This window comes from Psammomys obesus, unplaced genomic scaffold, assembly GCF_907164565.1.
Source record: "Psammomys obesus unplaced genomic scaffold, mPsaObe1.curated_primary_1811, whole genome shotgun sequence".
Lineage (NCBI taxonomy): Eukaryota > Metazoa > Chordata > Mammalia > Rodentia > Muridae > Psammomys > Psammomys obesus.
Window position 1 is genome coordinate 7987519 of NW_026592710.1, and position 24932 is coordinate 8012450.

Genomic DNA, 24932 nt, shown 5'->3' on the forward strand with positions numbered 1-24932 from the left:
CAGGGTGTGAATGCCTTCCTAGGGTTGTGGAACTTGGTAAATGGTAGAGCGGTCTGAGCGGTGGCCGGACGTCAAGGGCTGCATCCTTTTATACGATGCTGCTGCCAGGAGAGATACTGAAACAGGTTCTTCTCACATCAATTGTGTTTACTGATGGGGTCTGCTATTTTCTTTGGGTTTTGTGTTAGTTTGTGGGGTTGGTTAGGTTGAAGGATGTGTTGAGATTTTTTCTTGAAACCTAATGGTCATATTCTTTAACTTTTTCAGTGTCTCTGAAAAATGTCTATTTTGTTTATTGAATGCAAATGTTATTTATTTATTTATTTTTATTTAGTTTTGTTTTTTCCAGACAGGAGGCCCATGGCATACCATAGCATAAAGCCTTTTCAGGAAGGCTTATCACACAGTGACATGTACTTCCGTTCTCTCCATATCCTGGGACATTACTTATTTCTGTATTCATACATGCTTGTACACACACAAGCTCCGTGTGTCTGTGGAGGTCAGATGCTGATGTCAAGGGTCTTCCTCAACTACTCTCCAACTTACTTTTTTGAGACAGAGACTCTCACGAAACCCGGAGCTCACTGAGTCACCTACATTGGCCGGCCTGCCAGCCCTAGGGGTCCTCCCATTCTTGCCACAGACATGTGGGGTCCTGCTCAGTTCAGTTTTTCACGCAGGTCCTGGGGATCTGAACCCAGGGCCTTCTGCTTGAAGAACAAGCATTCTACTCACTAAGCCATCTCCCCAGGCCCACACTTGTTTGTTTGTAGCCTCTGTGGGAGTGTGCAGGGATTTAGACTGGAGGCAAACACCACCTTCATGCTGCCCCTCTCACACACGTCGGGAGATATGAGGTGTGGTACAGAGCGCCAGCTGGTGGGCCTGACAGATGCTCCTGGATGGTCCCCATGTTCCCTGGATCCCTGCCCCCTGGCTTGCCTCTCCCCTTCCATCACCCCCTCTCTGTGTCCCTCAGGCCTTGTGGAGAAGGCTCCATGTTCCGGAAACTCTTCTCGCATCTGTGAGTGTCAGCCCGGCACCTTCTGCTCCACGACAGCTGTCAATTCCTGTGCCCGCTGTTCCCCACACTCCCGCTGTTCTGGGGGGAAGATCGTCAAGGTCCCAGGTGAGTGTCCTCACGTGCAGCCCAGTTGTGGCTGCTGCCATGCCTGCCACAGGCCCCCGACCCCACCTCCGCCACGGTGGAACACCGTGGAAGTGTCTCTCCCATGCTGTGTCGTGTCCAAACCCCGGGGGTTCTGCTGCTCACTATCACGTCTTTTTCCCAGCAGAGATACCTCATTGAGGCCCAGGCCTGGTTAGAGGAGGCTGTGGGCCTATTTGAAGCCCACAGACAAGAAGGTAGCCCCAAGTCTCTGCCGGGGTCAGAGCTGGTTTTTCTGCTTCAAAGTGGGGTACTGGGTGGGGGAGGTGCTGAGACTCTGACACCAGATTCAAGGCTGAGAAATTGTTGTTGTTTTTATATCCAGTTTGCCTTGTGTCCTCAGGCCTATCTACAAGCTTCTAATTTCTTGGCAATATGAAGGAGGGGTTCATGGTCCGTGAAGGGATAAGAATCGTGGATCCTCCAATTCTGAGAAATCTGATACCCTCTTCTTGTTCTTTGGGCACTAGGCATGCATGTGGTACACAGACATACACGAAGGCAAGACACTCATACACATAAAATAAATAAATCTAAAAATAAAACAAAATCTGGCTCTAGTGGCACATCCTGCAATTCCAGCAGTTAATTTCTTATTTCTTCGGTTATTCTTTGAGACAGCCACTCTGTTGTCCAGGTTGGATTCGAACTTGTGATCCTGCCATAAAAAGTATTAGCCTAATATACACAATGAGACTCTATTCTCATAAAAGGGGGTAGTGGTGTGCTTTCTGAAAGGGAGATATGGGGTGGGGGTGTGTAAAAAGGGTGCCCTCCAACACTGAGTGCCGATGGGACACACTGATGGTGGGGGCTGAACATGGCAGGCTCTGTGGTCCCCCCTTTTCTGTAGCCCATGCCCTCAGCATTTCCGGTTCCTGGGCTGTTTCTAATGCCTGCATCACTGAATGCTCTGAACCACTCCTGCCTGCAATCAGAGCAAGATGGCTGACGGAGAGCGCTCAAGAGGCCCCTCGGGGCCTCCTCGGGCTGCGCTTCAGCAAAGCTCTTCACCTGTGGAGAGGGCCGGTCCCTTCACTCCTTCTCCCCCCCATATGAGGAGGAGATGCAACTTAGAGGCTTCAGGAGCTTTTCCAGCTCAGAAACTCTTCTGCATAGCGCCTGTCAGACCCTCTGCCTTCTAGCCAGCAGAGCCAGTCTGGGTGGAGTTCCCCAGACTGCCACGTGGGGGCGACAGGCTAACATGGCTCATTATATTTATGTTGATTGCCAACTGACAGTTGACATAGATCATTGTGTTGTCAGTGTAAGGCTTTTTTGGTTTTTGGGCTTTTTTGTTTTGTTTTTTTTTGAGACAGGGTTTCTCTGTGAAACAAGCCCTGGCTGTCCTGGACTCCCCTTGTTTACCAGGCTGGCCTCAAACTCACAGATATCTGCCTGCCTCTGCTTCCCCCCGACCCCTGTGCTGGGATTAAAGGCGTGCACCACCATTCCCAGCCAGGTTATGGCTATTAAAAACCAGCTCTCGTTCTGTAGCCTTGGATGTCTTGTAAGTCACTATGTAAAAAGGCTGACCTCAAAATCCACAGCAATCCCTCTGCCTCATAAACCCAAGTGCTGGTTTTACACGTGTGAGCCGCTGTGCCCAGCATGGTTGCATGCTTGTGTTGTGTGTGTTTTATTGGGGACCGAACCCAAGGCCTTACCTGTCAGGTAAGTGCTATACCAATAAGCAATACTCCTAGGCCAAATTAATGCATTATCGAGTTTAATTTCCTATGTCTTCATTTATCTTTCGAGACAGAGTCACTCTGTTGTCCAGGTTGGACTTGAACTTGTGATCTTGCTTTCTCAGACTCCTGGCTGCTGGAATCACAGGCACACACCACACGCGATTTGTTTTTAATTTCCTTTTTAGATTTATTTATTTTATGTGTATGAGTGTTTTGCCTGCATGTATGTCTGTGTACCACATGCTTGCCTAGTGCCCAGAGAGGCAAGGAGAGGGTATCGGGTTTCTTAGAATTGGAGTTAAAGTCGGTTGTAAACCACTTTACAGTGTGGGAGCTGGGGGTTGAACCCCGTCCTCTCAAAGAGTAGTTATGAGTAGTTGTCTTAACTACTAAGACAACTCTCAAGACACGCCCCCTTACTTTATTGAGACAGGCTCTCACTATGGAGCTCTTGGCTGCCGTGGAACTCACTGCGTAGACCAGGCTGGCCTGGAACTCCCAGAGCTGCCTACCTCTGCCTCGTGCGTGCTGTGTGTGCCGCCCGCCGAGGCTCTCCTTTCTTCACGCCTTTCAGTGTGTGCCGCCAGCCGAGGCTCTCCTTTCTTCACGCCTTTCAGTGTTGTCCCCAGAAAAGTAAAGCTGCCGTAGTGACCCACAGCACATGCCATCAAGGGAAGCCAGGCCCCTCTTTCCCCACCTCTCATCTACGTCTGTGTTGTCTTGCCTGTGAGCTGGGAAGGAGGCAGCAGCTGGAGGCCCACCAAGTGGGAGGATGCTGATGCCTGGAATGAGTCCGTCTCTGGATGGCCGCTGTGTTCTCCTAGCACCTCACCGTGGCTCTGTGGTGGCTGTGTGGCTTGTGGTGGTGACAGTTCTGCTCCTGGGGACCCTGGGTCCCTCAGTGTCCATTCTGAAGCCATTGCTGTCCCCCTCGCAGGCACGGCAGAGAGTGACACTGTCTGTGAGCTGCCTTCCGCAGGACCTGGCCCCGATTGCTCCAATGCAGACGACTGCAAGACACTTACGAGGTGACCCCTGGCCTCCTTTCTCTTCCCTTCCGGTGACCGTTGGACGGGCGGGCTGCCCTGTGTCCAGGACTCACAGGGTGCACGGGTGGGACACTGACACCCAGCCCAGACCTCCCTGCCGTGTGAAGTCACCAGACCCGTGTCTGGCTTCCTCTCCAGCCCTGGCACTCCTCAGGCCACACCCACTCTAAAGTCCCCAGCCACGGACAGTGTGAGGAGCCTGCTGCCAAGAGGGAGCACCCGCCCTGTGCAGGAAGGTGCTGCTGGGCTCCTGAAGATTCCGGAGTCGCCCGTTTCCCAGGCGAGGGAGCCCGGCGCAGAGCCAGGTACTGTTCACTCGAGGCTGTGGCAGTCTCCCAGGGGGTCCTGTCTGGTGAGGGGAACCTAGGTATGCAGAGGCCTTGAGCTGCAGTCTTGGCGGAAACGGAAGAGCATCCCCAGGTTGCAGCTCCCGAGGCCGAGGCTCACGGGCCTAGAGGTCCTGGAAGGGCTGGTTCACTCCCGGAATTTCTGTGTCCTGCATGCCAGGCCTGGGACATGTGTTGAGCGTCCCCTGCCCTGTACTCGGGGGCTTTTGACAGAACAGGTGGGGGCTGGCTGTGGTCCCTAAATGTCCTCTCTCCTGTGAATAGCCTGTGCTGCACAGATTCACCGGGCTTGGCTCATCCAAGCAGCTCTTAGAGGTCTGGGGTGTTTTCACCTTGGAGCTTCAGATGACTAGTGAATAATGTGTTTGTGTGTGTCTGTGTGTGTGTGTGTCTTTGTGTGTGTGTCCATGACGCTTGTGTGCCCTCGAGGTCAGAGGAAGACTGTGGGAGTTGGTTCTCTTCTTCAACCATGTGGGTCTCAGGGATCCAACAAGCGTCTTTACCCACTGAGCCATCTCGCTGGCTGTTAGGTGTCTTTTGAATAAAAGCAGCCACTGCTGGGCACTGTTCCCATTCAACCACAGCCTCTCCAGTTTGACCCTTTAGAACACAACCCTGATGGGCTTTGCCTGCTGTAGCCAGGAACTGTGTGTTATGGAAGATCACCCCCCCCCCCCATGCCTCCCCTGGCCACCCACTGCCTCCCGCTGTCTTCCACTCCTCCCGCTGTCTCCAACTGCCTCCAACTGCATTCTGACTAAGTCTTTTTCTGGAGATTCAAACTCCCTGACACGGATTCTAATATGTTATCATCCCTATAGGCAATCCAGAGATGAACATGACCTTGGAGCTGCCACCTCCAGAGACCCTACCTGACTTCAGTACCTCAGAAAACAGCGAGGAGCCTGCCAGGTGACCCCTAACCCCTTCTGTGAGCAGGATGGAATGGCCTCTTGTGTGCTCAGGCAATGCTCTGTGGTAGTCTGCGCTAGAGGCACGGGATATCAGGCCCATAGATTTTTGGTGTAGTTGGGGAGGAACACAACTGTATGTCTGTAAAGGCAGAGCTTGGCCCCTGCCCTCATGATGCCTGACAAGACTGTGTAGATGCTCTGGGTGCCCAGGCTTCATCTTTACCTCTCCAGAGAAAGACTCATCCTTCATTAGACACACCCCCTTTTTTTATGGCAATTGTGATTGTCACCCCTGGCCTGGGTTTCCTTTGGTACAGTACCGCCTCCACCCTAAGCCTCCTGGTGGATGCCCAGACCAGCAACAGGATGCAGCCCACCTCACCCTCGTCCACAGGAAGACCATTTCTGGATCCAGGTATTGATTGCTCATCGTCCGAAGTGGGGGTCCTGCCTGGCCTATGGCCTCAGGTAGATGTGGAAGTGGAGATCAATCCCAGCTTTCTGGCTTCTAGATCTGGGCCTAGGCTCCATCATTTCCTAACCCTATTTCATTCTTTCATGGCTTCATCCTGATGACCTATAATTGCTACCCAAAATATAGTTGGCAGGTTGGAGTTGTGGCTCGATTGGGCTTTTGTTTATTTTGTTTTGTTGTTTTGGTTTTTTGAGACAGGGTTTCTCTTGTAGTCCTGGCTGTCCCAGACTCGATTTGTAGACCAGGCTGACCTTGAACTCACAGAGATCAGCCTGCTTCTGCCTTCTGAGTGCTGGGATAACAGGTGTGTTCCACCACGTTCAATGTGGCTCAGTTGCTTTAATATTTACTTAGAATGCCCAGTACCCTGGGTTTGATCCCTACCAGGGTATACATGGGGCTTGGTAGCATGTCTATACTCCCAGTGCTGAGGGGTGGAGGTAGAAGTTCAGGGTTGGGCCAGTGAGATAGTTCACATGCCATCCATCCTTCCCCAGGACCTGAGCTGGAGCCCCAGAAACCATGTAGAGGTGGGAGAGAATGAGTTCTACAGAGTTGTTCTCTGAAAGTGTGTGCGTGCGCGCACACACACACACACACACACACACACACACACACACACACGAGTTTTAAAATAAAACAAAAACCCTCCGGATATGGTGGCACATGCTTTTAATTCCAGCACTTAGGTGTCAGAGGCAGGCAGAGCCTCTGTAAGTTCAGAACCAGCCTGGTCCACATGTCAAGTTCTAGGTTAGTCAGGGCTACACAGTGAGACCATCTCGAGGAAAAATAATAGTTTCTTCAGGTCACCTTCTGTGATCTAGCCAGTTCAAAGCCAGCCTGGGCTACATGAGACCCTGTTTTAAAAATGTTGCTGGGTGGTGTTGGCACATGTCTGTAATCTCAGCACTTGGGAGGCAGAGGCAGGTGGGTCTCTGTGAGTTTGAGTTCCAGGACAGCCCGAGATACACAGAGAAACCCTGTAGCAAAGAACAAACAAACAAACAAACAAACAAAAAACAAACCCAAACCAAAACAACAAAAACCCCATTATTGAATGAGTTACTGAAAGACTAGGCGCTTACTTCCCTTCATCCACAGTTTCCTGGGATGTAAGATGGAAAGTGCATAGGTAGCCAGGGTTGTCAGCTCATGCTTTGGAGACAGCTGCTGTTCCTGCTGATGAGGTTAACACCAGGCGATTGGTTTTAGGATGAGCATTACTAGTTATGGACACAAGGGGGCGGTGGTTCTCAAGCTAACATTTCTCAGCGGGCTATGGAAAAGTCTGAGGGCTGGGGCTGGGGCTCAGTTGGCAGAGTGCTTGCCTAGCAGAGGGCCTGGGCTCCTTTCCCAGAGCCACCTAAACCAGGTGTGGTAGCACACACCTGTAATCCCAGGACAGAGGAAGTGGAGGTAGGTAATCCCGAGGTCAGGATCATTGTTGGCCACATAGCAGGTTTGAAGCTATCCTGGATCTTGTCCCCAAAATAACAAATAAAACTTTAGACAAGCTTCCATCTTCCTCCTTTGGCTCTAATGAACATTATGTTGTTCATTCATACATGTATGATGTGAGTATGTTCGTGGACATTAGAGAAACTTCTGTGGGGGTCTTTCCTGACGCTGAACTCAGGTCATCAGGCTTGAAACAAGCGCATCACCCGCTGAGCCACCCCACCAGCCCTCTCCTTTGTTTTAAGGGAGAGAACACATACTGAGCATGTTCTGTGCAGAGCTGACCTTGTGCCTGTCCTCAGAAGCTGATGGTCTCAGAGTTTTCCTAACCAGCCTTGGGCCTCCCTGTCCCAGATGCTCTCAGGTTTCTAGAGTTCAACTCCTCTTTATGTTGGCTCTTTTTTGTCTCCTTCGTTCATTTGTTCATTCGTTCTTTCCTTTCTTCTTTTTTTTAAAATGTGGGGGTCTCACTATGTAGCCGAGGCTGGCCAGAAACTCTCTCTGTAGAGCAGGCTAAACTGCCTGCCTCTGCCTCCCTAAGAGCTGGGGTTACAGCATGCACCACCACACCTCACTCACTCCGATTCTTGATGTTTCAATTTCTCACCTTCTACGGTATGTCTGACTTTCTGAGTTAGCTGATCCGCTTCCTGGAGCCAGGTAAGGGAGGGCAGGCAGGTAAGGGCTGAATCAGATGGTCCCAGCTTGGGGAAAGTCCAGGGACTGCTCACCTCAGTGGGGTCCATGTCCCAGGAGGAGTAGGAAGCGGACTACGCCTAGGGATGGCTGTGCGGTCCAGGGAAGGCTCCTGGCCCCTGGCTGTGCACAGAGTACATGATGGCACTGTGTTTCAGGGCATATGCTCTTTTGGGTGGCCATGGTGGTGCTGCTGGTCGGCTCCGGCACCTTCTTCCTGTGTTATTGGAAGGTCTTCAGGAAGCGGATCCAGCAGAGTGAGTGCACATGTCTGGGGGTCTGGAGAGGATGGCTGCTTTATGCTGGCCTGGCCTGGGTGCCTGCCCTGGCTGCCCCCACCCTCTGCTCACCCTCTAAGCCCCAGTCCTGGTGTCTTTGCAGAGTTTCCCCTGGACTACCTAGCCCAGACCTTCCAGCCCAAAGTGGAGCAAGCAGGTGAGTACCTGGCAGTGTGGAGAGCTGCCTGGGCCGGGACAGACAGGTGCGGGACCAGTGAAGGCCCTGGGGTCTGGGCCGACTCACACCAAAACACTGGCCACCAAGGGAGTTTCGAGTTTCATGAGTACATGCTCGTACCTCCTAAGCGCTCCCCAACCAAGGGGGTTTTTGTGTTTTGATGGTTTCAAGCTTGTTTCCATGAGCTCTCAGGCAGGCCTTATTGAAACTGCTGTTTGCTTTCTTGACATTTTTCTAGTATTAGAATTTCCATTGCCGTCAGTTAATTTTTTTTTTCTCTCCAAACCTTCGTGAGAACAGTTTTGTTATAACAAGAAAGAAAGAAAAAAAAGACAAAAAACATCACCCAAAGAGGCTAGGCTTGCAGGGAGCTGAGTGAGTCTGGGGTCAGCATTGTGTGTGCGGCTGGCCTGGACCTCCAACTTCCACTGGCTCCCTTCATGTTTGGGTTTCCAGGACCAAGTGAGAGGATAAATCAGGGTGAACGCATGGGATCCAGGTGACTATAATATAGGCAAGGGTGGGCATGGCCTAGGCAGTGTGGGCCTGGGCAGTGTGGGCATGGCCTGAGCAGTGTGGGCATGGCCTGAGCAGTGTGGGCATGGCCTGGGCAGTGTGGGCATGGCCTGGGCAGTGTGGACATGGCCTGGGCAGTGTGGGCATGGCCTGGGCAGTGTGGGCATGCCTGGGCAGTGTAGGCCTGGGCAGTGTGGGCATGGCCTGAGCAGTGTGGGCCTGAGCAGTATGGGCATGGCCTGAGCAGTATGGGCATGGCCTGAGTAGTGTGGGCATGGCCTGGGCAGTGTGGGCATGGCCTGGGCAGTGGGTCTGTTCTGGAGCTGGGTGCTATAGGAGCATTTATTCATCTCCTTGCCGTCTTCATAAACACATCTTCAGCTTTGTGTGGGAACAGGCAGTCCGAGACCTTCCAGACAAGTGTGACAGCTGATAAGAGTGGATGGCCAGGGGGACGGGTGTATGTGTTCCAGCCACACTCACTCCTCTGCAGGGACGACTCTTGTTTACTCTGTGAGCGGGGACCCATGGTCTGCTAGGGAGCAATCAGGTGCCTGCCACCCGTCACCTGAACTGACCCGGCATAACCGCAAGCGTCCTTGGTACCTATGCAAAGCGCAGACACCATCTCGTTTTACTCCTGGGCTGGCCTTGTCAGCACCGTCCACCACTCTCTTCATTTCCCAGATGACTGTGTGAGGTCAGGAAGATGAGCTCAGCTGGCAAAGGCCATGTGCTGAGCAGGCAGCAGGCTGAGGACTTGCAGTTACTGTCACTGGGGTTTCCATGAACAGGGCGTCTCAACCTCAGCACTGTTGACATTTGTCACCAGATGGCTTGAGCTGGGCACTATAAGATGTTTTAGCATGCCTGTCAGGTGCCAGGAGCACCCCCTCCTCAGCCATGACAGAGCCAAGTATGTCCCCAAGCATCCAGCCCATCATTCTATTCTATTTTTAATTAATTAATTTTGAGACAGGGTTTCATGTAGCCCAGGCTGGCCTCACACTGGCTATGCAGATTAGTATGACCTCGAACTTCCAATCCTCCTGCCTTCACCTCTTCCTCGCTGAGATTACAGACAGATGTGGTGCTGCCATGCCCAGTTTGTGCGTAGCTGGAGTTGGAGCCTACTGGTTTCATACATGCTGGCTTCATACATGCTGGCTTCATACATGCTCGGCAAGCACTCTTCACCGGAGCCTCAGCCCCAGCTTTCAGCCCTTCCCCTCAGCCCTTCATTTTAACACACACCTGGATACCTTGACTGGTTTTAAAAATTACTTTTAATGATGTGTATGTGGGAGGCGGTGCGGGCACGTGGGTGTGTGAATGAGAGTGTGGCTGCAGCGCAGCTGCCTTCAGGGAGTTACAGGTGGTTGGGAGCAGCTTGACATGGGTGTTAGGAATTGAGCTAGAGGCCTCTTCAAGAACAGTCTGTGCTCTTTTTTGTTGTCTCTCTCTCTTTTTTTTTCCTGAGGGTTTCTCTGTGTAGCCCTGGCTGTCCTGGGACTCACCTTGCAGAACAGGCTGGCCTTGAACTCAGAGAAATCCACCTGCCTCTGCCTCTCAAGCTGGGACTTACGGATTGTACCACTGTGCCTGGCTAAGCAGGCCAGCCCCTGCCTTTCTGTTATCACAGGAAGATGGAAGCTTTAAAAAAAAAAAAAATCATTTTGCTCTGATCTACGTTCAGATTTCCAGAAATTGCAAGCAGTATGGAAAACTTACTTTTTCCAAAACAGTTTTGGGAGTAACTGACCAGCCTTGCGTTCTTATCATCCTTGAATACCTTCCTGTGTATTTCGTAATAACCAGGGCGTTCAGTAAGACCTTCAGAATCAGAGTGCTCAGGCCCAGACTAGGTTTCTTTGATTTTTTTTCTCTTTACTTTTTTTTGGCCTCTTTGAGACAGGGTCTCACTCTGTAGCTCTGGCTGTTCTGGAACTCACTCTGTAGACCAGGCTGGCCTCAAACTCACAGAGATCCACCTGCCTCTGCCTCCCAAGTGCTGGAACTAGATGTGTCATCACACCTGCTCAGACTAGGTTAATTGATGTGTCCCAGCAATGTTCTTGGCTTGGATCCCATGCTGCTATTGGTAACCAGGTCTGTGGGGTTCCCTGTGGTCTGGGTCAGCTCCCAGGCTCTTCCTATGGCCTCACAGCCTTGCCACCAGGGAGAGTCATGAGCTGATCTGGCCTCTGACTCTGATCTCTGAGAATGCTGGGGTCTTTGGGGAGCTTCCTGTCAGGTTTCCGTCCATCACTTTCCTGGTGCTGTGTGCCTGGAGCACTCTTGCTACAACCATAAGCCAGTCTGTGCCTCAAACAAGTCATGTGACTGAGAGTGTTTGTTTGTTTGTTTGAGACAGGTTTTCACTATGTAACCCTGGCTGGCACTAACACACAGAGATCCACCCGCCTCTACCTCCCAAGTGCTGCGGTTCCAGGTGTGTACCTCTGTGTGCTGTTTTGAGGGGCTGGGGATTGTCCTCTTTTCTGGTGCCCGTCCAGGCCATCTCTCCAGCTGGGGAGCCCACTGACTAAGACTCCTGGTTCCTGCTTGGAAACATCTGCCTTGGGGCCGTCCTGCCTCCCAAAGCTTTGGGGTGGGGCTGACAGGGAGAGTGTCAGGGATGGGAGGAACAGAGCTTTGAACCATGGGCACTCATGACCCTCCATGCTTGGCCTTCAGAGCAGCTCCGGAGATGGCATCCCGGGGCCCCTGCTGTGCAGTGTGTCCTGGACTTAGGTCCCAGGGTGCTGGATGGCTTTACAAGATTATTGTAATATTGTGATTATTCCAAAAAGCAAGGAAACCAATAAATGAGGACAGGCGGGCTAACACAATCGTTTCAGGGGAAGAGCACGTGGGTAATCTGAACTCTGCCCTTGGCAAGCTCTCAGAGCACTCATGGGTTGTAACGGGGCTGTGGGCAGATGCTGGGACCGTCTAGATCCTGCCTTTTAAATTTTATTTATTTACTTATTTATAAGTAAATACAGGGTTTGTTTCTGTAGCTCTGGCTGTAATGGAACTCGAGTTTTAGACCAGGCTGGCCTTGAACTCAAAGACCAGGTTGCCTCTGCCTCTGGAGTACTGGGATCAAAAGCATGAGCTGCCACTCTTGGCTTAGATTCTGCTTTTTTTTTTTTTTTTTTACCTTGATGTTAGTGCATGCTTGTTTCTGAGCGTTAGAATCTATATTTATTTGCTTTCTTCTGTCATAGAATGTCTAAACTGTGTTAGCACTGGAACTTCCTCAGCACCTTCCCTTGGTAATAATTTAGCTTGAAAAAAATTCTAAGAGACTTCATTTTTTAGAAGAGTTTTAGGATAAAAGGACTCTCTGTTCCTCCCATCCCTGACACTCTCCCTGTTAGTCCCATCACAGAGCTGCAGGAGGCAGGACAACCCCAAGATAGAAGTTTGCAATTGGGGACCCAGCTGACTTTGTCAATGGGCTCCTAGCTGGAGAGATGGCCTGCAAGGGCTCCAGAAATCAGAGCAATCCTCAGCACCCCAAAACAGCATGGTGGTGCACACCTGAAGTCCCAGCGCTTGGGAGGCAGAGGCAGGCGGTGGGTGCCTTTAATCCCAGCAGAGGCAGGTGGATCTTCAGTGCTACGTAGTGAGAATCTATTTCAAAGCCAGGTGTGGTGGTGCCATTTGTAATATCAGCACTTTCAAGGTGAGGCAGGAGGATCAGGAGTGCAAGATCATCCTCGGTTAGATAACAAGTTCGGAGCTAACAGGAGTAGGTCTTACTCCTGTCCCCAAACTAAGAAAATAATGGAGTCCCAATGTGCTGGTTTCAGTATTGACCTCTTCTATTGAGGTGGTACATTTACCACAGTTAAATAAATAAATAAATAAATAGTAATACATTGGTTTAATTTTAATTTTTAAAATGTATACGAGCCTTTGCTGGTGTATGTAACCACACCACATTACATGCCTGGGGCCCACTGAGGCCAGAAGAGGGCCCTGGATCTCTTGAAATTGGAGCTCCTGAGGTTGTTAGCCACCATGTGGGTGCTGAGAACAAATCCAGAGCCTCTGGAAGAGCAGCCGGTGCTCTTGATGTCTCAGCCATCCCCCAGCCTCAATGTACTGTGAGCATATCGCAAAAGCTACATAGTAGTATTTCTCTGGCTTTTCTGAAGGTGCTGGGGACCCTTTATACATTCTGCCGGACATCTCCCCTGGCCCATTGCAGCTTCTCAGGCTTTCTTTTGACCTAAGTGGCTTTTGACGGCACTGGTCAGACATTTTGTAGGACTGCCCCTGCTGGGATTTGTCTAAAATTCTTTTACACAATGAAACCAGGGTTCTCGGTTTGGAGAAGGAAAAACCACAAAGCACAGACCTCATCACACCTTGTTCTCCATTTCCAGGTGGCTTATCACAGGAATCCGTGTGTGTGTGTGTGTGTGTGTGTGTGACCTCCAGCCTCACCTGCTATTTTGAGATCTCTGTTCTCTCTTCACAAATCCCTCCATAGTTGGCCAAGTCTGCCCCATTTCTGGGATAAAAAGGCTGAATCTTAGAGCTCTGTGAAGTAGAGCTGGTTTCCCTCCAAGGAGGTGTTGTGTGGGTGGCTCACCCACACTATTGTTAGGCTCTTGGCATCTTTCCAGTTTTGAAGCAATTATAAACATTCCTGCTTTTGTCTTCCTTAGTGTGACTTCCTGAAGGTGTGGTCCCTGCTGGGGAGGGAAGGGTTCTCAGGTTCAAAGGCTGCAAAGGTCTCACCCAGAAGGCCCTGCAAAGAGATGGTGCCTACTTACAGCATCCAGGCCTCTAGCCTACCTGCTCCTTTCTCAAGATGGAGTTGAGCATCTTTTTGTTATTCTCTTGCTACTTCAGGACACACTTTTTTCTTCTCTAGGCTCCCAACAATGTCTTCGCTGATTGCACATGTCAGTTGGCTGATTGGAAAACACAAGGTTGCCTCCAAAGGACAAAGATTTAGTTTCAATGATGTCACTGTAAAAATGGCCAGATAGACCCTGTGTCACAAAACAAAAATCAGACATGAGCAAACCATGGGCTGGAGAGATGGCTTCATGGTTTAGAGCACTGGCTGCTCTTCTAATGGACAGGGATGCAAATCCTAGCACCCAAATGGTGGCTCAAAACTATCTGTAACTGTAGTCCCAGAGTATCCAACACCCTTTTTTGGCTTCATTGGGTACCAGGCATATATGTGGTATACAAACACACATGCAGGCAAAATACTCATACATATAACATAATAAAAATAAAAAGATTTCTAAAAAACCCATACCCATCAAACAAAACTCCCTGTGTCTTGAGCCAGAGAGTACCTTGAAGTTGGTTAGTGGCCACCTCAAGAGAGCAAGCCACAACTTCCTGAAGTGACCACTCTGCCGGGAACAGTGGTTGCCAGGTTCCATAAGCAAGCACATTTGCTAAGCTGAGGCTTGGGCATATCATTTTATGAGACAGTTGTTTTGAGCATTACTCCAGCCCATTTCCCTGCCAGGCCTCCTCTAAGAAAAGTTCATGCCAAGCTGACATTTCGGTTTGTTGTTGGTTAATCTGCTGTGCGTATGTCAGCTAGGATTCAGGGTCAAGCTCCTAAGCCAGAGAGCATGTCCCAGAAGCAGTTCATCAGGTATGCTGGCCTTGTCAGTGTGAATGGCCATCACAGGGTCCCTAGGTGGCCCCCTGGGAGTCAGTAATGGCTCTGTCCCCATACAGGTAGTCCATGGTGGGCCTGGGCTAGCTTGGATTAGGTTGGCTGTGGTAATATTGTGGCTACCTCCTCCTTTCTCAGGTGGCTCGTGAGCTCTGGTTAAATGGCACCATGTACTTGGTACCTTGTCTTTATTAAAGACAGAAGGATACTGGGTGAATGGCAGGGGCTGAGGTGGGAAGAGAAAGGTTGTGCTCTGAGGATCATGGCCCAGGTATCGCCAGAGCCCTCAGGTGAGTGGCACAAAGAGAAGTGAGGCAGACAGAGCAGGAGTGTCCTCCAGAAGGGCTGAACTCAGGGCTCCCTTGGCTTGTAGAAGGGAGGCCCCATCTCACCCCTGCTCCAGAAGCTGGCTTCAGGCATGCCAGGGACCCATCCTGAAACCGCCTACTGCCAGCCTGAGGGCTTGGGCCCTGGGGAGGGCAAGGCTCAGCCCCATTGAGACCCTGGGGTGCTGTCTGTCAACAGACGAGTGGTGGTGCGGTGTCAGATTCTCTTTGGTGACATCACTACTTTTTTTTTTTTTTCTTGCAGATTCCAGACCTCCTGAAAAGCTGACAGTAAGTGCCATGTCTCACACACCCCCCAGCCTCTGTGGTTTCGACTTCTTCCCTTACAGATCTGTGGATTCAGGCTGCTGGGGGCCATAGAAGAACGGGAGAGCTATCCTCTTTCCTGGCACCCAGGGTTACAGGTCAAGGAACTAGGAACCCAGAGGGTTGGCCTGGGGCCCCATGGTAGGGCTCGGCCAGGGGCAGAGATCCCCAACCCACAGCAACCTCCAGCTCCTGGCTCAGCCCCAGGGGATTTCCAGCAGGGATTGCAGACAGAAATTTGGTTTGGGCCACTGTGAGGTACCAAGTCTGGTCTAGAGGGAGACTGTAATCATTTTCTGTCTTCTTTACTCTGCCCTCTAAGCTAGATGACAGACAGCAGCAGCATATACTTACTGTTAGGAAACGTGCATGTGCTGAGCATTTATTATCTGTTGGCACTCGCCTGCCCTCTCTTTAGGCTTTCACTATGTAGCTCACGCTGACCTTGAAATCCAGGTGAGCACCACCACATCTGGCTTGCTGGACACTTTCTTTGTGCTTTCCAGATGTTGCCTCAGAGAGTCATTCTGACTCTCAGGAGTTGGTGCTCTCGTCACATTTGGTGAAAGAGGAAATGGCCATCAGACATGTCTGGGCTCTATTAGAATCACAGCCTGCACTGTGGAACTTCAGAGCTGATTCTGGGCCCCAGGTCCCCAAGCTGCCTCCTGGGGGTGGGGGTGGGGGCGGGGGACAGAGCACCTACATTGTCTTGTTTACATATTCTGAGTCTTCTTTAGGCTTGTGCTGGAGACATGCCCTGTGCCAGCTTCCCAGGGCACATGTAATGGTGCGGCAGAGCTGAGAGAGGGACTCAGGCTTTAAGATGAGGCACCTGCCATGGCCACGTGCTGCGTGCTTACGGCTCACACACTTTCTACTTTTTTCCCCACTGACCAAGTTGCTAGTTACTTTTCTGTCTTTCTATTTCTTGCTTGCTTGCTGAATTGCTTTCATAACAGCTAGTTTTTTCTCGGTTTACTCTTTGTTTTTTTATTTTACGTGTTTGAGTGTTTCGCCTGCATGCATGTCTGTGCACCATGTACATACTTGGCACTGCAGGAGTCGGAAAAGAGCACCAAAGCCCCTGGAACTGGACTCACAGATGGTTGTGAGCCACCGTGTGGGTGCTGAGAACCAAATCCTGGTTCTCGGGAGGGAAGAGCAGCCAGTGCCCTCAATTACAGAGTCTTTTTTTTTTTTTTTTTTTTTTTCAGCCTCATATTTACCTATTTTTGAGACAAGATCTCATGTAGCCCAGGCTGGCCACAAATTCATTATGTTGCTGAGGATGACCCTGAACTTCTGAGCCTCCTGCCATTCATCCCCCAAGTGTTAGGATGGTAGGCATGCATCATGCCTGGCTGAAATAAGAGTGTGGAGTGAGGGGGGGTCCTGTCCTGGGAACGGAGTGCTAGGTAAACGCTACAATCCTGAGCCATATCCCTAGCCCTGGCCTTCAAATTATTACAAAAGAATAATCAAGCTTCGGTAGATCCGTTCTCTGAATCCCTCACCCTGGGTCCTTTTGAAGTCTGAAGGTGAATGTTATACCAGATAGCTTTTTTTTTTTCACTTACTCATAATCGTGAGAAACCAAACAAACACATTTCTAAAGATGTGGCTTTTTTTTTTTTTTTTTTTTTAAATGTATTAGGATATGGTTAAGGACTTCTCTCCCAGAGGTTGGGAGTGACGAGCTACCAGAGGTGTGAGCCTGGAGGAGATGTGAGCATTTAGTTCCTTGGCTAGAAACTTAAGTAACCGTGTGTGTGACTCTGGGTGGGTTATTCCACTCCTCCAGGCCTCAGCTTCTCCACCCATAAGTGGGGCCAGCGCTAATGTTACAACTGTGCTGTGTGGTTGCAAGGGTGACACATCACTCTGAAAAAGGACCCAGAGGTAGCAAGAGCTCGTGAACTACTGACTGCTGCTCAGGCAGCAAGAGTTGACAGTGTGGCTCAGTGGCCAGAGTGCTTACCTATTAAACACAAAACCCCGAGCTGGAGTCCCAGCTCTGCATAGACTCGGTGTGGTAGCACGCTCCCAGGCAGGCATGAGGATCATCCACAGCTACACACCGGCTCTGAGGCCAGCCTGGGCTACAGAGACTGTCACACACAAAGACAAAACACCTGAGAAGCAGAGGCAGGTGGATCTCTGTGAGTTCATGGGCCAGCCTGGTGTATATATTAAGTTCTAGGTCAGCCAGGGCTGTACGGTGAGACACACTCTCAATTAAACAACAAAGAAAATCATGAGAAAAGTGGATATTCTTGGGAATGCCATGCACAGGTTCGTTATGCTGTCCTGGGGCTTTAAAGCTCCCCACCCAGGAGGTGGGGGAGCCCTGCCTCAGCGCTTACTCCTGTTCACAGCAGCTGAAGAGAAACGGGTCAGTGACAGACCCCAGCTCTGGACACAAGCCGAGCCCGGTGAGCCCCCCAGCTGTGGATACTTGTGCCAATGTTGGGGCAGCCTGCCCGGAGAGCCTGCCCCTGCTGGATGACGGCACAGCTGGGAATCCTTTGAGTCCCAGGGAACCTCCAGAGCCCCGGACATCCACAGAACATACTAACAACAGGATTGGTGAGTCCCCTTGTTGGGAGGTCCTGGTCTGATCAAGTGGGCAGAAGGGAGGTGGGTGCTGAGCTCGGACAGGTCTCAGGGGAGGCACACATTCCTCGCCACCACTCAGTCTACCCCAGGTCAAGCTTCTGTCCAGGGAGAGTGGCCAGAGTGTCACTTCCTGGGGACTGTGGGGACACTCACTAAGTGGAGATGGAGCAATGAGTGCAGTGCTTGTCATTATTAAAGAGAAAAAGAATCTTTCCTCACTGGCCTACTATGGAGCCTGAAGGGATGGAAGGAAAGAAGGAAGGAAGGAAGGAAGGAAGGAAGGAAGGAAGGAAGGAAGGAAGGAAGGAAGGCCGGTGACTTCAGCCACTTACCTGTCAATGTCTTTTTACACCTGTCACATACTTCTGGAAATGATGCCTTTACCCCTCTTTCATGGCTGGGGAAACTGAGGCTTAGGGTAGGGGATGTGGAGTGAGTTTTCGTATTGAATTGCTGAGACTCGGCCCCACTTCTGCTGGGTCCTGCAGCACTGATTTGTCCATACCACCCATGGGTCTCAGCAGGAACCCAGAGGCCAGCCCTGACCCTCTAGCATTTCTCATCTCTGCAGCCCTCCAGCCAGGACAAACACCTGTGATGGCTCCTATGGGTCCTGCCTCCTTCTTTACTTCCCACCACTTGAAAACATATATATCAGTGGTTCTTAACCTGTGGGTTGTGGCCCCTTTGGCAAACCTCTAGCTCCAAAAATATTATTCAGTTATGAAGCTGCAATGAAAATAATCATATGGTTTCGGATCATCACAACATGAGGAACTGTATTAAAGGGTCAAGGCAGTAGGAAGGCAGAGAACCGCTGATACACACTGTCTCCATCACCCTCAGGGTGGAGTGTTCGATTCTCGCTCTGGCATTCAAGGCTGGTCTCAGCTGGATGCTCTGTCACTTCCAAGTTATCTGCTCTCCCTCTTCCAGAATTCTCCCCCTCCTTCCCTCCCTCCCTTAGCTGCTCTGCTCTGTAGGGCTGCTGTTTCCTCACCTCTAGCAGGCAGCTCCCCTCTTCCTGTCCTGGAAGGAGCCTTCTCATGCTCTCTACCCTGAACATGCCAGGGCTCTCTGCTGAGCTTGTCCACCCAGTCAGTGTCTCCCCCACCCCCCCAGCTCTCCAGGGCAGGCGCTCCCTGGAGAGTGGCTGGCCCTGGCACTGGTAAGAGTTCTTCACATTTCCCTGGCAGTCTGTGGAGGTGAGAGAGCCAGAGCTGCCTTTGCCTCAGAGAAATGCTTACAGTCACAGCTTTCTGTAAGTTCTACTTGAAAAGAACGTGTTTGGGAAAACACTGCCAAAGGTTCCTTCAGTTCCCCAGGGAGTCCTTAAGAGGTCTAAGATGACTGAAGGGCCTGGGATTTAGAGATGGGGCCAGAGCCTGTGCAGGGTGGGAGGTGGCAAGGGCTGAGGATAGGGAAGACTGCTTAAGGAAGGCCTTGGGGGTCCTCTGGGACACCTGGACTCAGGTGACCTGTGTACTTGCTGTGCCCCTCTGGCTGTGTTCCCCCTGGCTGTGTCCTCCCTGGCTGTGCCCCCACCCCTGGCTGTGCCCCCTCTGCCTCTCCTGTCCTTCACCTGACTAGGACACTCTCCTTGGAGCAGTGGTGTGGACAGAATCTAAGCAGCCAAAGGTGCACAGCCTGTGGTGGGTGGAGCCAGAGGGTTAGGACCCATAGACTTGAGAGAGCAGTGGCTTGTCTCTGACCTTGGCTTCTTCTGCCCTCATAATACCTCCCCTCCCCCCGCATCACTCTCCACTACCTCATCTCTTTCTCTTAATCTCTCTTAAATAATTGTTTACTTCTTTGTGTGTGTGGAGGCATGTGTCACAGTGTGCATTTAGAGGTCAGAGGACAACTTGCTTGTGTCAGTTTTCTCCTTCCAACACGTAGGTCCTAGGAATCAAACTCATCTTTGAGTTTGGAAGCAAATACTTTTGCCTGTTGAGCCATCTTGGAACAACTTCATCTCATATATATACACATACATATATATGTATATATATGCTAAATATATATGATATATTTTGTATATACAATATAATATACATACACATGGTCCCAGCTTCGTTTTTTACTTTTTTCTTTGAGACAGAATCTTACTGAGTTACCCAAGCTGGCCTTGAGCTTACTCACTTTGTAGCCCAAGCTAGCCTTGAACTTGCCATCTTCCTGGTTTAGCTTCTCCAGATTAACAGGCTTGTGCCATCAGGCTCAGCTTGACTCTCATCTTTGCCTGTCCCTCAGATGAGGATTCGGACCAGCCTTAATGGAGGCTGTTGGGTGGGGCCTGAGCTGCTGCTCTCCCATGGGACACACAGATTGACCCCTTTTCTTGCGCAGCCCTCCACTTCTTGTTGTTTCCTCCACTTCTCTCTTTCCTGGGTGTGTGAGAAACCAAAATAGAAGCGCTGGCATGGTGCAATGTTCTCAGGCATTCCGGGGTGCTTGAGAATGTTCTGGGCTTCCTGAATCGGAGGGTGTAACCCAAAGGCAAGGGTCCATGTGCCCCTGTGCCTACCCACCCCCAACTCTTAAGTTCCTTCTTGAGCTTCCTCATTCCATCTGCAGAGTCCATTGCAGGATGGGGCAGGGGGTAGTGCCATGTCCAGTAGGTAGAGCGGGCTGCTCTGGTGAATCCAGGCTTCTGCTTTCTTTTCCTCAGGGCTCTCTGATCCACTCCATTCCAGCAACCCCCTGCATCAGCCTGTGTTAAGGACTGTAGCATGTCCTAGTGCTGGGGGATTTGACATTCATCTTCTACTGTGCCCACTGGCAGCGCAAGGTTCAGGAACAAGGCACATAGAAACATGGGGGCCCTGGCTGCTGTTGCATAGCATCGGGACCCAGGTTTCTGAAGGGAATGGCCACCAAGTTTGCCTGGATGAGGCTTCTGGGGTGCGGGACTCATCTGTCCCAGGCAAACTGGGGCACATTGGTCACTGAGGGTGTTTGTTGTAGGCACATGGAAGCAAGTAGAAAGGGTATCCAGGTGACCGGAAGTTTCTTTGGAGGCATCCCCCTGGGGGCAAAGGGGAGGAAGAGAAGGGGATGCAGGTTCTTAGCCAGGCAGTGGATTAGATTAGTGGTGGTGGTACAGGGCCATTCATGGGAGTGCTGGGCCTCAGGCCTGGCACTTGAGAAGAGTCAGGAACAAGAGGCTCTGCTCTGTCCCCTAGTGTCCCTGTTACCCTGCCTTCCTTTACCCCTTATTTTGTGGACTGACTGCCTTCTCTCCTCTTCTGCTCATTTCTGATGACACGCCTAGGGAACCATGGGCAGCTTCATAAATACTTTTCTATGCATCCTCTGAGGTCACCGGCAGGTAAGGTGGAAGTGGACTACGGCCCTGGACTCTCCTCTCTCACCCATCCTCTTGCCTTACAGAGAAAATCTACATCATGAAGGCTGACACAGTGATCGTGGGCTCTGTAAAGACCGAAGTCCCTGAGGGCCGGGCTCCAGCAGGGTCTACAGAGCCTAAGATGGGAGCTGAGCTGGAGGTGGACCATGCCCCCCACTACCCGGAGCAGGAAACAGAACCGCCTCTGGGCAGCTGCACTGAGGTCATGTTCTCGGTAGAGGAAGGAGGAAAAGAGGACCATGGACCTATAACTGTCTCTGAGAAGTGACACCCAGTGTTATCTGGGGCTAGAGAGCAGCTGCCTGTACCCTTGAGATCAAGTTAGCACCGAGCTGGGAAGCTGCTGTGGCTTGAACTGAAGCCCAGTATCCAGTGGTAGCCCAGAAGGAATCTTTCAGCTGCTGCCAAGAGTGCTGGCTCCTGTACCCCAGCAGTAGGCACTGGCTGTCAGGCTAGTGTCTGATAAGGGAGAGGCCACAGGCCAGTTCCAAGCCTCCTTGCCCACGCCCCTGTGCCCTGCCTTCTCTGCCTGGATCTCGAGGGATGGCTTTACTGAAATGCTACCAGCCTCCAGTTGTGCACATGGCTTCCTGTGGGCACTGAACCAGTACCTATTGCTTCTACTCCTGAGGCAGAGGGACACTAAACGATGAGAACACCCATCACCACTGGCATCTTGATAGTCTGTGTCCATCACACAGAACCCTGGACCATAGGGAAGGCACAATGAGACCCTCCTGGCATAGCCTTCTTATTCTGAAGCTTACGAAATGGGCTGGAGATCAACTCATTGTCCTCGGATGACCCTACCGTGAAGCCTTCTGCGAGCCAGATATTTGTGGACCCCCGCCCCACCAGCTTCTGCGGTGACCTGCCCACCCAGAGCTGCTGGAAACTCTGCCCAAGGACTTTCTGTGACTTAGAGACGAGAGGACTGCAGTCCACAGTCCTGGGGGTCCTGAATACTCTGTGCCCACTCTGGAAATGAAGAAGCATTGTCCCTGAGCCACCAGCATCAGGCCTGGCCTCTAGGCTCCAATGCTCCAGGTTGGAGCCTGGATGTTGAAGGCGCCCTGATCATACTGCTCATCCTACTCTGTATCCCTGTGAGGAGCCAGTGCTGCTGGACATACCTGAGTTTCTGCTTTTAATTTTTTGTTGTTGAGGCACTGGGAACACGCGACCTTGCGCATGCCAGGCAAACATCGCAGGGTGGATCAACCCCAGCCCAGCATTTCACACTAAGCACTAAAGCTGCTGTGACCCAGCCTGGTTCACTTCCTGGCACCTATGGCCTCCTGTAACAGACATGTAGGGACCCGATGACACATCTATTCTGTGGCAGCCTGGGGACTCTGGACTTACCCTTGGGCCAGGCAGGGAGAGTTCTGTTTACTCAACAGCTGCTTGCTGCCTGGAGGAAGTTGAGGCCCTGTCAGGAATCACGGGAGGAGTTTCTGAAACCGCCTGAATCTTTGGGGGAAAGTTGGAGCAGCTGAGAGCCACCAGCAGCATTGTACCAGGGTCTGGATACTGGCCAGAGAGATGTGTGAGGGCTGGATAGTTGCCCAGTTGCCTTGTGCAAGGACACAGTGGATGTGTGGGCATATACAGTGACCCGAAGCCATGTCACAATGACCACATGAATGCTACACTTTTGGAACATACTGCCAAACCTTTCCACCTTCGCAGAGATGAGTGATGAGGGACTCCTGAGCACAAAGGCTGGAAGAGGTCTGTCTTCCCCCAGGCAGGGATATTCTCTGGAAAAGAGCCAAGGACAGGAGCCTGTAACCAGCTGTGTGCCCCTTAAGTCTCTTCTTGTCTTCCTGGGCAGTCTCTTCTTCCCTGTTCAAGGTCTGTCCTCCAAGGATGCTGGGAATAAAGGGTCTCTGCTCACAGGGCTGCCTTTGGTATTTATAGGATTAATCCTGTGCTCTGGGGCTTTCTTCCCACAAGCAGGTTTGGGCCACACACTTTGGAAAAGAGGAAACTCTGTGTAGCCAGAGAAGCCAGGGGTCTGTGGTGGAACCCAGAGTTTCTGTGGCTAAGCAGAATAGATCCCGTCACCCTGCGCACAGGACAGGGCAGCGCTCTAGCTCCAGGCAGCCAGCCCAGAGCACACCCTCGCTGGCACCTGTTCACTCCATTCCTAGGACTATAGCCCACAGCTGCACTTTGCCTTCAGCCTGACGCTAAACCAGCTGCTGGGTGGCTAGGCAGTGAGGCCAGGAGCCAGAGCTGTCCTGATGGGGACCTTCCTAGGCTCTAGCTCTTCTGATGTCCAGGACAGTGAAGGGATGAGCCCTCGTTCTCAAGGGAGCAGCCTTGTGTGGTATGGGACCCCCGACCCCACCACTTTCTGAACTGTTATCTGTAGTTGGTAAGTGTCCAGTTCTTTGGATGCATTACTTCCCAAGGCAGTCTTGAAGCACCTCCAAGACCTGGCACTGGTCCCTTTGATGGTACAAGAGGGCTTAGCCTCCTAAGCTGCCCCCTCTCCTTCTTGACCTTCTTGTCCAACAGTAAGTCTGCAAAGACTGGTTCTTGTTCATCTTCCCCAGGAAATGTTTCATTGAGCTGAGTAGACATGACAGTGTCAGGGGATGAGGGCAGTCCCCAGCTGCAGTTCTCCCCATTTCTCCTCATGTACCTAGGGAACTGGTGCTCAGAGTCAGGTTCAAATCCCAGCTCTCCCAGAGACCAACCAGGGAGCTTGCTTGATCACTCAAAGGTTGTCATCATCTGTTGCCATTACACAATGCTTGAGACTGGGAAATTTATTAGGAAAGAGGTTTATTCTGGATCATGGTTCTGGCAGGTAGGAAATCCACCACTGAGCAGCCTCATCTAAAGACGCTCTCTCATTGGCTCAGCTGTGGTGGGGAAACCAGGGCTAGTAGGCAAAACATGAGGTCAGTCTGCTGTCATAGTAACTTTCAGTCCTCAGACAGTGTGTCCTCACTCCTGACGGGCCCACGGAGTCTTACATGGACTTAGTGACCCAGCCATCCCATAGTCCCGGCCTCTCATGAGTACCACAATCAGATCTCAGCATGACCATGAGGGGCCTCAGCATTTCCCCCCTCCCCCACTCTGTTTCCTCATCTGTGAAATGAGTATTGGTCTTGGCCTGAGAAGGGAGTGAGTCTTCCTGGGCTCGTGACTAGGGACTTCAGTTTCTATTCCATCCCAGTGGCCAGTTGTCCAGAGTGACCCTTTCCTGTGCTGTAGAGGTAGGCTTTCTCTCTCACACACTTTCAGAAAAAAAGACGCTCTCAGTTATGGTTGGAAGACCAGCCTTGGTGGCTACTTTTGGGCTAGCCTGATACCTTGCCTAACTTGAGGCCAGGTTGCCCCCTCAGTGGGCAAGTTACTTCTTACTGACTGAGGTGCCCGGGGAACCTTTCAGTTCAGTCAGAGGGCTGGCTGTGTATTAGACATCTGAAAATCTGCGTATCTTTTTGGGGTTCCTTGGGGTTCTGGTGCCAATGGAGCGCACATTACTGCTCCAAGACTGTTTCTTCACAGCGGCCTTGGCCCTGAGCCCAGCCCAGGCTAGCAAAGAGTTCCTGGCACACAGCTTTCCTCCAGGCACCCTGTGTCCGGCAGGTGTGACAATAGTGGCTCAAGATCCAGTGATGTCGCTCTTAATCTCAGCACCAGTGAGGCAGAGGTAGGTGGATCTCTGTGAGTTCGAGTCCAGCCTGGTCTACATAGTCAGATGGTCAGTTCCTGGGTGGCGATGGCTACGTATAAAGACCCTGTCACGAGTCTAGTCTGTGAATTAGCCTTATTTGGACTGCAGGACAGAGTGTCTGCAAGGAAGAGGTTGGGGATAGC

General features: G+C 51.4%; 1 protein-coding gene across 1 annotated transcript in view; it reads left to right on the forward strand.

Annotated features, from left to right (window-relative positions):
* Positions 1-22990, forward strand: part of Tnfrsf8 (TNF receptor superfamily member 8) — a 42009-nt gene extending 19019 nt beyond the window's left edge. The window contains exons 5-14 of the mRNA XM_055615074.1: positions 983-1132; positions 3803-3893; positions 4053-4219; positions 5083-5173; positions 5493-5590; positions 7966-8064; positions 8189-8242; positions 15039-15064; positions 17479-17689; positions 21113-22990. Of these exons, the coding sequence (XP_055471049.1) occupies positions 983-1132; positions 3803-3893; positions 4053-4219; positions 5083-5173; positions 5493-5590; positions 7966-8064; positions 8189-8242; positions 15039-15064; positions 17479-17689; positions 21113-21357 (1232 nt within the window). The 3' untranslated portion in view covers positions 21358-22990. The remainder of the gene's footprint in view (positions 1-982; positions 1133-3802; positions 3894-4052; positions 4220-5082; positions 5174-5492; positions 5591-7965; positions 8065-8188; positions 8243-15038; positions 15065-17478; positions 17690-21112) is intronic.
* The last annotated feature ends 1942 nt before the right edge of the window (positions 22991-24932 follow it).